Source organism: Bombina bombina, chromosome 5, assembly GCF_027579735.1.
Source record: "Bombina bombina isolate aBomBom1 chromosome 5, aBomBom1.pri, whole genome shotgun sequence".
In the NCBI taxonomy this organism is placed as follows: domain Eukaryota; kingdom Metazoa; phylum Chordata; class Amphibia; order Anura; family Bombinatoridae; genus Bombina; species Bombina bombina.
In genome coordinates this window covers 1,128,153,326-1,128,167,737 of record NC_069503.1, presented here as the reverse complement: position 1 = coordinate 1,128,167,737, position 14,412 = coordinate 1,128,153,326, and the positions used below count along the sequence as shown (strand labels likewise).

At 34.1% G+C, this 14,412-nt stretch overlaps 1 protein-coding gene across 1 annotated transcript; it reads right to left on the bottom strand.

Moving 5' to 3' along the window:
• Window positions 1-9,422: 9,422 nt before the first annotated feature.
• On the bottom strand, window positions 9,423-13,941 carry LOC128661179 (lymphocyte antigen 6E-like). The gene is made up of 4 exons (XM_053715418.1): window positions 13,793-13,941; window positions 11,066-11,188; window positions 10,631-10,735; window positions 9,423-9,754 (listed from the first exon to the last, which is right to left on the bottom strand). The coding sequence occupies exons 1-4, from the start codon at window positions 13,842-13,844 to the stop codon at window positions 9,543-9,545; spliced, it is 492 nt and encodes a 163-aa protein (XP_053571393.1). The 5' UTR covers window positions 13,845-13,941; the 3' UTR covers window positions 9,423-9,542.
• Window positions 13,942-14,412: the final 471 nt, after the last annotated feature.

Below are 14,412 nucleotides of genomic sequence, written 5' to 3'. Positions count from 1 at the left end.
ATATTCCATGTTGGGGTAAAGGAAGGAAGTGGAACATAATAGCTGGGCTTATGTGCTTGTCACAACTATATTCTGAGCAACTTAGGCCTTATTGGAAAGAATAGTTCCAATAAAGGATACATAGATTCCTGGTCCTGCAATAGGAAGATAAATATCCAGTTTTGCTTGTTGCTGAGATCAAGTAAATAGTTTTGAAATATGTAAAAACTTAAATCATCTAATTCTATTCCTAAGGCATATCTGGGCTAGGTTTAGGGATAATGTTCAACACTTGACCTGTCCATCTATCTATTAATTTTAAAGCTGCATGTTGCAGGAATCTATTTTATTAAGTTATTTCATGCTTTAAAACTTTGTTGTCCTAAACTTGCAGTGATTGCTAATAAAGTGTAAACTCCAATTATCGTTCATTTGCAGAATACCAGAATATGCAGGTGCAAGATCGGGGGGGGGGGGGGGCAAGAGAGTATATATAAATCTGCAAATTAACGATAATTGGAGTTTAAACTTTACTGAGTATTCTAATTATTCCACCTGACCTACCTAACCAGCAAGCTCAGCTGCCTGCTGCTGTACATCGCCGGTATTCCGGTAACCACCAAGGTCCAACACGCACGTGACTGCATGCCATGCTCTCACTCGACGCCTCCTGATGCCTAGACTTCCTTGATGATGTTACACGAGTGCTGATGGCTGGCTGGGGCTGGGCTCCCGAGGTAACCACCAAGGTCCAACGGCGGGCACACGGCTAAGGGCTGAAACCAGGGCTCAGAGTCCTCATGAGGACCAATCAACCTCCTCAACGGCTCAACACGCACGTGACTGCATGCCATGCTCTCACTCGACGCCTCCTGATGCCTAGACTTCCTTGATGATGTTACACGAGTGCTGATGGCTGGCTGGGGCTGGGCTCCCGAGGCAGCATCTGCTTATAGAGCAGCCTCTATTGGGAGCAATATATGGGCCAACAACTAGTGACTTAAGCATAAGCGCCACTGGGTGGCAGTCTCTAGCGGCTCATTTGTTCCAATACATCCATATTGCGCAAAGGGAGGGGAGCTGAACGGCACATAGCCTCTCCTTCCTTACGCAATATGGATGTATGTAATCAGTGCTAGAGACTAGTTAAGTAGTTTAATTGCGTGGCGGTGGCGGTGGTAATAGAAATAAATTGGACCTGCAACCTGACAATTTTATCGTAACTTTAAGATGCCTCTGTCGGGTTCATATATGTGTTTCTCGGGTATATCATACCCAATGCCTCAAAAGCCTCTGACCTTACCGCACGTCACTGGTCTGAGGGTGCTGTGTATAAACATGATATAAAATTACCTTTAGGTTACATGTATAAGCTGTATTATATAACATATAAATATTACCTGTCTGATTACAGTACTGTCTGTCTGAGGGTGCTGTGTATAAACGTGATATAAAACTACCTTTAGGTTAAATGTATAAGCCGTATTATATAATATATAAATATTACCTGTCTGATTACTGTACTGTCTGTCTGTCTGAGGGTGCTGTGTATAAACATGATATAAAACTACCTTTAGGTTACATGTATAAGCTGTATTATATAACATATAAATATTACCTGTCTGATTACAGTACTGTCTGTCTGAGGGTGCTGTGTATAAACATGATATAAAACTACCTTTAGGTTACATGTATAAGCTGTATTATATAACATATAAATATTACCTGTCTGATTACAGTACTGTCTGTCTGAGGGTGCTGTGTATAAACATGATATAAAACTACCTTTAGGTTACATGTATAAGCTGTATTATAAAACATATAAATATTACCTGTCTGATTACAGTACTGTACTGACTGTCTGAGGGTTCTGTGTATAAACATGATATAAAACTACCTTTAGGTTACATGTATAAGCTGTATGATATAACATATAAATATTACTGTCTGATTACAGTACTGTACTGTCTGTCTGAGGGTGCTGTGTATAAACATGATATAAAACTACCTTTAGGTTACATGTATAAGCTGTATTATATAACATATAAATATTACTGTCTGATTACTGTACTGCCTGTCTGAGGGTGCTGTGTATAAACATGATATAAAACTACTTTTAGGTTACATGTATAAGCTGAATTATATAACATATAAATATTACTGTCTGATTACTGTACTGCCTGTCTGAGGGTGCTGTGTATAAACATGATATAAAACTACCTTTAGGTTACATGTATAAGCTGTATTATATAACATATAAATATTACCTGTCTGATTACTGTACTGTCTGTCTGAGGGTGCTGTGTATAAACATGATATAAAACTACCTTTAGGTTACATGTATAAGCTGTATTATATAACATATAAATATTACCTATCTGATTACAGTACTGTCTGTCTGAGGGTGCTGTTTATAAACATGATATAAAACTACCTTTAGGTTACATGTATAAGCTGTATTATATAACATATAAATATTACCTGTCTGATTACTGTACTGCATGTCTGAGGGTGCTGTGTATAAACATGATATAAAACTACCTTTAGGTTACATGTATAAGCTGTATTATATAACATATAAATATTACCTGTCTGATTACTGTACTGTACTGTCTGAGGGTGCTGTGTATAAACATGATATAAAACTACATTTAGGTTACATGTTTAAGCTGTATTATAAAACATATAAATATTACCTGTCTGATTACAGTACTGTACTGCCTGTGTGAGGGTGCTGTGTATAAACATGATATAAAACTACCTTTTAGATTACATGTATAAGCTGTATTATATAACATATAAATATTACTGTCTGATTACAGTACTGTATGTCTCTCTGAGGGTGCTGTGTATAAACATGATATAAAACTACCTTTAGGTTACATGTATAAGCTGTATTATATAACATATACATATTACTGTCTGATTACAGTACTGTACTGTCTGTCTGAGGGTGCTGTGTATAAACATGATATAAAACTACCTTTAGGTTACATGTATAAGCTGTATTATATAACATATACATATTACTTTCTGATTACAGTACTGTCTGTCTGAGGGTGCTGTGTATAAACATGATATAAAACAACCTTTAGGTTACATGTATAAGCTGTATTATATAACATATAAATATTACCTGTCTGATTACTTTAATGTCTGTCTGAGGGTGCTGTGTATAAATAGGATATAAAACTACCTATAGGTTACATGTATAAACTGTATAATATAACATATAAATATTACCTGTCTGATTACTGTACTGTCTGTCTGAGGGTGCTGTGTATAAAAATGATATAAAACTACCTTTAGGTTACATGTATAAGCTGTATTATATAACATATAAATATTACCTGTCTGATTACTTTAATGTCTGTCTGAGGGTGCTGTGTATAAATATGATATAAAACTACCTATAGGTTACATGTATAAACTGTAAAATATAACATATAAATATTACCTGTCTGATTACTGTACTGTCTGTCTGAGGGTGCTGTGTATAAACATGATATAAAACTACCTTTAGGTTACATGTATAAGCTGTATTATATAACATATAAATATTACCTGTCTGATTACAGTACTGTCTGTCTGAGGGTGCTGTGTATAAACATGATATAAAACTACCTTTAGGTTACATGTATAAGCTGTATTATATAAGATAGAAATATTACCTGTCTGATTACTGTCTGTCTGAGGGTGCTGTGTATAAACATGATATAAAACTACCTTTAGGTTACATGTATAAGCTGTATTATATAACATATAAATATTACCTGTCTGATTACTGTACTGTCTGTCTGAGGGTGCTGTGTATAAACATGATATAAAACTACCTTTAGGTTACATGTATAAGCTGTATTATATAACATATAAATATTACCTGTCTGATTACAGTACAGTACTGTCTGTCTGAGGGTGCTGTGTATAAACATGATATAAAACTACCTTTAGGTTACATGTATAAGCTGTATGATATAACATATAAATATTACTGTCTGATTACAGTACTGTACTGTCTGTCTGAGGGTGCTGTGTATAAACATGATATAAAACTACCTTTAGGTTTCATGTATAAGGTGTATTATATAACATATAAATATTACCTGTCTGATTACAGTACTGTACTGTCTGTCTGAGGGTGCTGTGTATAAACATGATATAAAACTACCTTTAGGTTACATGTATAAGCTGTTTTATATAACATATAAATATTACCTGTCTGATTACTGTACTGTCTGTCTGAGGGTGCTGTGTATAAACATGATATAAAACTACCTTTAGGTTACATGTATAAGCTGTATTATATAACATATAAATATTACCTGTCTGATTACAGTACTGTCTGTCTGAGGGTGCTGTGTATAAACATGATATAAAACTACCTTTAGGTTACATGTATAAGGTGTATTATATAACATATAAATATTTCCTGTCTGATTACAGTACTGTACTGTCTGTCTGAGGGTGCTGTGTATAAACATGATATAAACTACCTTTAGGTTATATGTATAAGCTGTATTATATAACATAAATATTACCTGTCTGATTACAGTACTGTCTGTCTGAGGGTGCTGTGTATAAACATGATATAAAACTACCTTTAGGTTACATGTATAAGCTGTATTATATAACATATAAATATTACCTGTCTGATTACAGTACTGTCTGTCTGAGGGTGCTGTGTATAAACATGATATAAAACTACCTTTAGGTTACATGTATAAGCTGTATTATATAACATATAAATATTACCTGTCTGATTACTGTACTGTACTGTCTGAGGGTGCTGTGTATAAACATGATATAAAACTACATTTAGGTTACATGTTTAAGCTGTATTATAAAACATATAAATATTACCTGTCTGATTACAGTACTGTACTGCCTGTGTGAGGGTGCTGTGTATAAACATGATATAAAACTACCTTTTAGATTACATGTATAAGCTGTATTATATAACATATAAATATTACTGTCTGATTACAGTACTGTATGTCTCTCTGAGGGTGCTGTGTATAAACATGATATAAAACTACCTTTAGGTTACATGTATAAGCTGTATTATATAACATATACATATTACTGTCTGATTACAGTACTGTACTGTCTGTCTGAGGGTGCTGTGTATAAACATGATATAAAACTACCTTTAGGTTACATGTATAAGCTGTATTATATAACATATACATATTACTTTCTGATTACAGTACTGTCTGTCTGAGGGTGCTGTGTATAAACATGATATAAAACAACCTTTAGGTTACATGTATAAGCTGTATTATATAACATATAAATATTACCTGTCTGATTACTTTAATGTCTGTCTGAGGGTGCTGTGTATAAATAGGATATAAAACTACCTATAGGTTACATGTATAAACTGTATAATATAACATATAAATATTACCTGTCTGATTACTGTACTGTCTGTCTGAGGGTGCTGTGTATAAAAATGATATAAAACTACCTTTAGGTTACATGTATAAGCTGTATTATATAACATATAAATATTACCTGTCTGATTACTTTAATGTCTGTCTGAGGGTGCTGTGTATAAATATGATATAAAACTACCTATAGGTTACATGTATAAACTGTAAAATATAACATATAAATATTACCTGTCTGATTACTGTACTGTCTGTCTGAGGGTGCTGTGTATAAACATGATATAAAACTACCTTTAGGTTACATGTATAAGCTGTATTATATAACATATAAATATTACCTGTCTGATTACAGTACTGTCTGTCTGAGGGTGCTGTGTATAAACATGATATAAAACTACCTTTAGGTTACATGTATAAGCTGTATTATATAAGATAGAAATATTACCTGTCTGATTACTGTCTGTCTGAGGGTGCTGTGTATAAACATGATATAAAACTACCTTTAGGTTACATGTATAAGCTGTATTATATAACATATAAATATTACCTGTCTGATTACTGTACTGTCTGTCTGAGGGTGCTGTGTATAAACATGATATAAAACTACCTTTAGGTTACATGTATAAGCTGTATTATATAACATATAAATATTACCTGTCTGATTACAGTACAGTACTGTCTGTCTGAGGGTGCTGTGTATAAACATGATATAAAACTACCTTTAGGTTACATGTATAAGCTGTATGATATAACATATAAATATTACTGTCTGATTACAGTACTGTACTGTCTGTCTGAGGGTGCTGTGTATAAACATGATATAAAACTACCTTTAGGTTACATGTATAAGGTGTATTATATAACATATAAATATTACCTGTCTGATTACAGTACTGTACTGTCTGTCTGAGGGTGCTGTGTATAAACATGATATAAAACTACCTTTAGGTTACATGTATAAGCTGTTTTATATAACATATAAATATTACCTGTCTGATTACTGTACTGTCTGTCTGAGGGTGCTGTGTATAAACATGATATAAAACTACCTTTAGGTTACATGTATAAGCTGTATTATATAACATATAAATATTACCTGTCTGATTACAGTACTGTCTGTCTGAGGGTGCTGTGTATAAACATGATATAAAACTACCTTTAGGTTACATGTATAAGGTGTATTATATAACATATAAATATTTCCTGTCTGATTACAGTACTGTACTGTCTGTCTGAGGGTGCTGTGTATAAACATGATATAAACTACCTTTAGGTTATATGTATAAGCTGTATTATATAACATAAATATTACCTGTCTGATTACAGTACTGTCTGTCTGAGGGTGCTGTGTATAAACATGATATAAAACTACCTTTAGGTTACATGTATAAGCTGTATTATATAACATATAAATATTACCTGTCTGATTACAGTACTGTCTGTCTGAGGGTGCTGTGTATAAACTGATATAAAACTACCTTTAGGTTACATGTATAAACTGTATTATATAACATATAAATATTACTGTCTGATTACTGTACTGTCTGTCTGAGGGTGCTGTGTATAAACATGATATAAAACTACCTTTAGGTTACATGTATAAACTGTATTATATAACATATAAATATTACCTGTCTGATTACAGTACTGTACTGTCTGAGGGTGCTGTGTATAAACATGATATAAAACTACTTTTAGGTTACACGTATAAGCTGTATTATATACAGGGCCGGATTTACATCTCCGGTGCCTGCAGGAACAAAAACCTGAAGCGCCCCCGCCCCCTCAAAAAAAAAAAAAGTGAGAAAAAGTGAGGATTTTTTATTTATTTATTTTTTTTAGGACAATTAAAATTAAATATTAGATGTAAAACATTAAAGCTTAAAGGGACTTTAAACCCAAAAAATGTCTTTCACTATTCAGTTTGAGCATACAATTTTAAACAACATTCCAATTTACTTCTATAATCTAATTTGCTTAATTCTTTAGATATCCTTTGTTAAAGAAATAGCAATGCACATGGGTGTGCCAATCACATAAGGGAAATATGTGCAGCCACCAATCAGAAGCTACTGAGCCTATCTAGATATGCTTTTCAGGAGAGAATATAAAGAGAATGAAGCAAATTAGATGATGGAAGTAAATTAGAAAGTTGTTTAAAATGGTATTCTCTATCTGAATCATGAAAGAAAAAAATAGGGTTTAATGTCCCTTTAAGGTAATTACATGTTTCCTTTTATGGAGATACACAATTGCAATATTCCCTTAACTCAAATGGCCATACAATTTGTATTATGTATAACAAAATCAAACCATGTTAAGCTTTTAATGCAAAATATTCTAAAGAAAACCCTATATAAAGGGACATATAATGTTTTGTAGTTTGTAGGGCATTTTATTATTGCACTAGTGCTTGCACAGAAGTGTGTTAGCCTCTTGCAAAAGAGTTAAACACATGGGGGCTGCTCCATAACCTGTCCGCCTGCTTTGAGGAGGCGGACAGACATTGCCACAATTCTACCCGATCGAATACGATCTGGTTGATTGATACCCCCTTGCTAGCGGCCAATCTGCAGGGGGCGGAGTTGCACCAGCAGCTCACAAGAGCTGCTGGTGCAATGCTGAACGTGGAGAGCGTATTGCTCTCCGCATCCAGCCTTTCATAAATAGGCCCCATAGTCAATGTCAGTTCTGAGACAGCAATACACATCTGTGCAGACCCAGCTGGGCTCATAGGACATGATTACTGACAAGCCATTAATGTATTGCTTTTCTGGAGATGACTTTGACTATGTGCTTAATATTTTGTTGGAGTTAAACACAGTTTTGGGTAAACAATAGCAATATTAAAACTAGCAGCATGCAAGCTCATCAACAACCTGTGCAGCCAGTGGAAGAAAATATAAAATGTAGGTCTTTTATCCACTACATGAGAAAAATCTTGTGAACGCTGATATTTTTGGTACAAATACACACAGATGTTACATTTATTTTGTTCTGTAATATAAATATAATATGATACTCTCAAAGGAAAAAATGGAGTGTAGATTATATGTAATCCAGGGGTCAACAAATGTGTTTAAAATTAGATGGCAGTAAGAATATTTAGGAGCTCTACTTTTAGGACCCAGACAGTGGTATTTGTATATAGATCTATAGTAAATAATCCAGAAAATTCAGGGGTAAAATTCAACTTACCACAAAACACAAACACACCACACTCACTTGATAAAAGAACAGATGAACAATTTTTTATGTGATGTGTATGTATATATTGTGTATGTGTATATATATATATATATATATATATATGACAACAAAAATAAAATATAAATATAAATATGTGTGTAAAGTGCCCTAAAGGCTGTAAATCACAATCGGCAGCCTGTAATAAAGAGCAGAACAGCTAGTCCCACATAACCTGGTGGGTGTGCCTAGCGTCATAGGGACGCCTCCCAGACCCAATCACATGATTGAAATTTTGAGATCACGTGCACGATTGTGGGATTTCAAACGTTGTTCCGATGTAGACAAATGAACCCTGTTATCAAAGGGTTAAAGGTAGTAACATAAATAAAGAAAGTATTTTGAAAAGTTATTTTATAGTAATCATTTATATTAAAATTACAAAATGTAAACTGTCCTTTTAGCCTTTTCACTGTCAAATGTAATCCATAATGAAATAAAACAGATTGATAACCCAATTCCTGGGGAACAATGCAGTAAGGAATCCAGCAACACTGTGCTCGCTGCCAGGAAGGAGACACGTGCACAGGTAATCCAAACAGCAAAATAAGTGCTGCAGCACCAGGAATATAAATGTATTGAGGACAAGAGAAAAAAATCACAACGTTTCAGGACTTAGTTTCTTCACAAGACTAAGGGCTGAGTCCCGAAACGTTGTGATTTTTTTTTATCTTGTCCTTAATAAATGTATATTTTTGGCACTGCTGCTGCTCTTCTTTTGCTGTTTGCGATTCCTGGTGAGCACAGTGGTGGTGGTCTAACAGTGAACGGTATTGATTTACAGACAAGAATTTTATAGTTCACACATTTATTTATGTTTTAATTATATTTTTATTGATTAAAACCAATAGATAATATCATCTAAATGATATTTGACAACTTGTTGGAGAACTAAATGCTGGATCCTCGGGGGCGTTGTCCTGCGCATCAGAGAGAGGATTTCCCCAGCAGAGCCAGGAAGAGCCCCACAGACAGAGCGAGGGTGGCAGAGTTGGATTTCACACTGGAAGCGCCACTGGTGTTGCACAAATTCGTGTTACAGCAGGAGACTGAATTTGAAGCCGATGAAGAATGCAAGGTGACTTCTGTGCAGGCTGAGGCACATTCCTTAGTGATGGAGAGATCAGTATATCTATCTGCTGATCATGAAAGAAAATGACAAAATATAAATCAACCTCTCTGTGGACTTGTGACATGGTGTCTGTCATTATAAGGTGCCCCTCCTCCTCCTTATTTCACAAGCAAGCTACAAAACGTGCTGGACTATACACATGGTGTAGGGCTGGAGCTGTGGTGGCATATCGCTAACATGAGAAGATGGCTCCGTTTACATATAGTTTGTCTGCTAGTCTGGTGAGGTAGCTCAGTTGGTAAATGCCCTGACTACAAAAAAGCCTGTTTAAAAGATCAAAGGTCACAGGTTTAAATCACGGCAGGGCCGACTCAGCCCTTCATCCTTCCGAGGTCGATAAATTGAGTACCATTACTATTCAGCTGCTGAATTTGGTTAATTCTGAGAGTGAGCGCTGAAAAAGCGCTTTGAGTCCCAGTGGGAGAAAGGCGCTATATAAATACTAGTTATTATTAGTCTTATAGACAAGATTATAAAACCACATCACACATATTGTCTGAACACATATTGTCTAATGGGATAGTAAACCACTAGAGATTATTATATAAAATGTTTAGTTATATGTAGTAAAACAACTTTGCAATATACATTAATTTATTTTGCCCCTTTTCCATGTAATTTAGCTCTGAGCTGGAAATGTGTGCTGCAGATAAAACAGCAAAACAATGCATTTTGTACTAACACTATGACCATGTCTAGCCTTGCAGTCTGTAAACTCAATCCCCGATTGCCTCCTGCAAATAAGACAAGGAGTGGCTGGAGTTTGGATTTTTGTAAAACAGTTGCAGCTAACAGAATTTTAATTTGTTTTAAAAATGTTTAGACTTGGCTGATGTTATTTTAAACAAATACAACATAAATGTCTTCATTTACTAATGTTTACCTTTATTATTGTTATTTTTTTTGTCTCCCCCATAGCCAGGGCTGGATTGGTCTTCTAGGATACCAGGAGATTTCCCAGTGGGCTGCAGCAGCTTGACACTGAAAGCTACAATTTAAAGGGGTGATTAATTGATACAATTGGTTTGTAGTTTTGCTATATAACACCAATCTGGCATTTTTGTTTAATACAAAGTAATATAATTTAATTCTGAAATAATATTAGGGAAGGAGTATCCCAGTAATGTCCTTTTGAGAAATATGGGGCTTGTGCATTCTACTGACTCAACATAAAATAAGGCTGGTCTTCATATTTTTCCAGGGATGCTTTTTATTCCCATTCCGGCCCTGCCCATAGCACACGACTAATAACAGTCATTACACCCTATACCATGTCTTGCTAGTTACCAGGTCTCACTAGTAAAAGTAAGGTTCTTACAAAACACAACACTCAGAACAGATGTCTTGCAGTAGGAGTCAGTTCCAGCAGTACAGTTAACGGCCGTCATGCAGTTACTGTTGCTGCCCTCGTTGGTGCACGTGTAACATGATAAGGAATATGCTGCAAATAGATAATAAAGAAGTGTTGGTAAAAAAATAAAAGTGGTTTTTGTACATTATTATTATAAGACACCAACATATTCTAAATATAAATTAGCATCCCCATACAGTCATCCTGTTCCATCTAGGTATTTACAATCTGGGTAATTAAAGGGACAGTCTACTCCATAATGTTTATTGTTTAAAAAGATAGATAATCCCTTTATTACCCATTCCCCAGTTTTGCATAACCAACACGCTTATATCAATTTACTTTTTACCTCTGTGATTACCTTGTATTTAAGCCTCTGCAAACTGCCCCTTATCTCAGTTCTTTTGACAGACTTGCATTTTAGACAATCAGTGCTGACTTATAAATAACTCCTCCGGAGTGAGCGCAATGTAATCTATATGACACACATGAACTAGCACCGTCTAGCAGTGAAAAACTGTTGAAATACACTGAGATAAGAGGTAGTACAACGATTTACAAATTAGCATATGAGACTACATAGGTTTAGCTTTCTACAAAGAATACCTAGAGAACAAAGTAATTTGGAAAGTTGTTTAAAATTGCATGCCCTGACTGAGTCATGAAAGTTTAATTTTGTCTTGACTGTCTCTTTAATCTGATAAAGAAAAGATGGAAGAGAATTACTTGTTTGTTGGTCTTCTGAACATAGAGACCATGAAATTAATATTATTATGGAGTTGAGTGATGTGTCTTGTATTTCTGAAAGATTGGGACAGACCAGTAAAAAGTTAGTAATTAAAAAATATTCTTTCATGATTCAGATAGATTATACATTTTTAAACGACTGTCCAATTTACTCCTGTTATCAATTTTGCTTCATTATCTTGTTATCTTTTATTGAAGAAGCAGCAATACACTCCAGGGAGCTAGCTGAACACATTTTTTAAGCCAATGGAAATGGGCATACAAGTTAAGCCACCAATCAGAAGCTTGCGCCAAGCCCCTGAGCCTATATAGATATGCTTTTCATCAAATGATACCAAGAGAATGAAGCAAATTAGATAATAGAAGTAAATGTAAACGTTGTTTAAAATTGTATGTTCTATCCAAATCATGAAAGAAACAAATTTGGGTTTCATGTCCCAAACATGGGTTTTAGCCTTGAAATTAAAAACTTGTTAGATTTGCTCGAATTTGTATAAAATGTCTTTTTTTTAAATGACATGATTTCCAAATACAGACAATTTCATTAATTTACTGCTGCGTATTATTTAGTTTACATTACATTAAACAGTAGAGAAATGCGACAGAATAATGCATTTAAACAAAATTAGCCTGGGGGATGATATTCAGATGTAAATTATATTATATAAAATGAATCAATTGAATATTGAAAAATGTAAGTGTAAAGTTTGTGTCCGTAAAGTAATGGCCACTGCCTAAGTTTTGCCAGGTGTCCAGTATTCAGCTTCCCAGTACAGTATTTCACCAGGCTGTCCAGTAAAATTTCAACAGAAATACTAAACATGGGTTAAAGTGAATGTAAAGTTTAATGAGAAAGTTCCCAGATTTTAAAAATAATCTTAAAAACAGGGGCACTTGAATTCATTAAACATTACATTTATGCATTTTTTAAAAAAAATCCTTATCTTTTAACTTATGGCAGCAGACCGGCGATCTTCCTCTTGCAGGAAAAGTTTTTTTTTACTAAGGAAAATATCCAGACATTTAATTTGGTTTACTTCTTTGAAAGGGTGATTAACTATACCTTGAACTGGTCTAATGATCCAAAGCAATTCAGATTTTTCTAAAATGATTTTATAGCATAAAAAGGGGCTATATGTCTCAATACTCTGATGTAGATATGGGATATTCGCGTTAAGTATTGCTTAGAAATAATAAAATGGCATCCGCAAATAGCAACAAAACCAATTTCTTACCTCCTAAGTGAATCATTTTTAACTCTTGTCTTAAAAAATTGCAAGCAATTACAAAGATACATTAAAAAGTAAAGGAGAGAGAGGGCAGCCTTGTCAGATGCCTCTCCGTAAAATAAATCTAACTGAGGTATCTCCATTAACTATAATAGCAGTAGATGGATTTCAAAAAACAAATAAACAAAATGGTTAAAATGCTGTAGGCACTTCACTTTTCTCACATAAACATTCAAAATTCTTGCTTAATCTCCTGCCCTCAACGGTAAACATTTAAGAATACTATGTTAAAAGCAAGTCTAGCCATTGTATTAAGGGACATTGGGACAAGGGACATTAAAATGTCCTTATCAGTCAGTAAACTCTCCAGCGCTACAGAATTTTGCAGCTTAATACAGATAAATGATAATAAATAGATACCTTGGCATTAGTTACACATAAGCAAGCACAATGTATCTTTAAATGTAAACAGCTTTAACATTTTGTTTTATGCAAAACTATGTTTTAACATGTTAAACAACTGCACATTATTATGAATAAATAAAATATTTTTCTGTTTAGCACCACATTTCTAATACATTTATTTTGGATACAAAAGTTTACAAAATAAAAAATATAATGCATGACCATAACAATTTAAATAAATACAATATCAAGCACACATTATTTCCAATAGATGCCACTGATTATATTATATAAAAGAAATATCACATCTCACCTGTCCCTATACAGAGAGTCATAACCAGGACAAGCACCTGAGCTGATTCCATCTTTAGCCAGTGGAGTACAGAGCATCTACTGAACCCTACAGCCCTTTCTATACATATAGTTCTACATGGAATGTATGACAGTCGGTATTTGTGACAACAACTTCACTTTCACTTTTCTTCCAAAAATGAATAGAATGCACAATGCCCTCAAAGAACAACCGGCAATTATCTATTGTTGATTTCTTGTCTTGCAATAGCAACTCAACAAATATATTATATAAACAGAAGTCAAGTTTGTTATGGTTTGTTTCTGTCTATCTGCAGTTAATCTATCTAGTTTCTATCTATATAACATATAAATATTACTGTCTGATTACTGTACTGTTTGTATGAGGGTGCTGTGTATAAACATGATATAAAACTACCTTTAGGTTACATGTATAAGCTGTATTATATAACATATAAATATTACCTGTCTGATTACTGTACTGTCTGTCTGTCTGTCTGTCTGGCTGTCTGTCTGAGGGTGCTGTGTATAAACATGATATAAAACTACCTTTAGGTTACATGTATAAGCTGTATTATATAACATAAATATTACCTGTCTGATTACAGTACTGTACTGTGT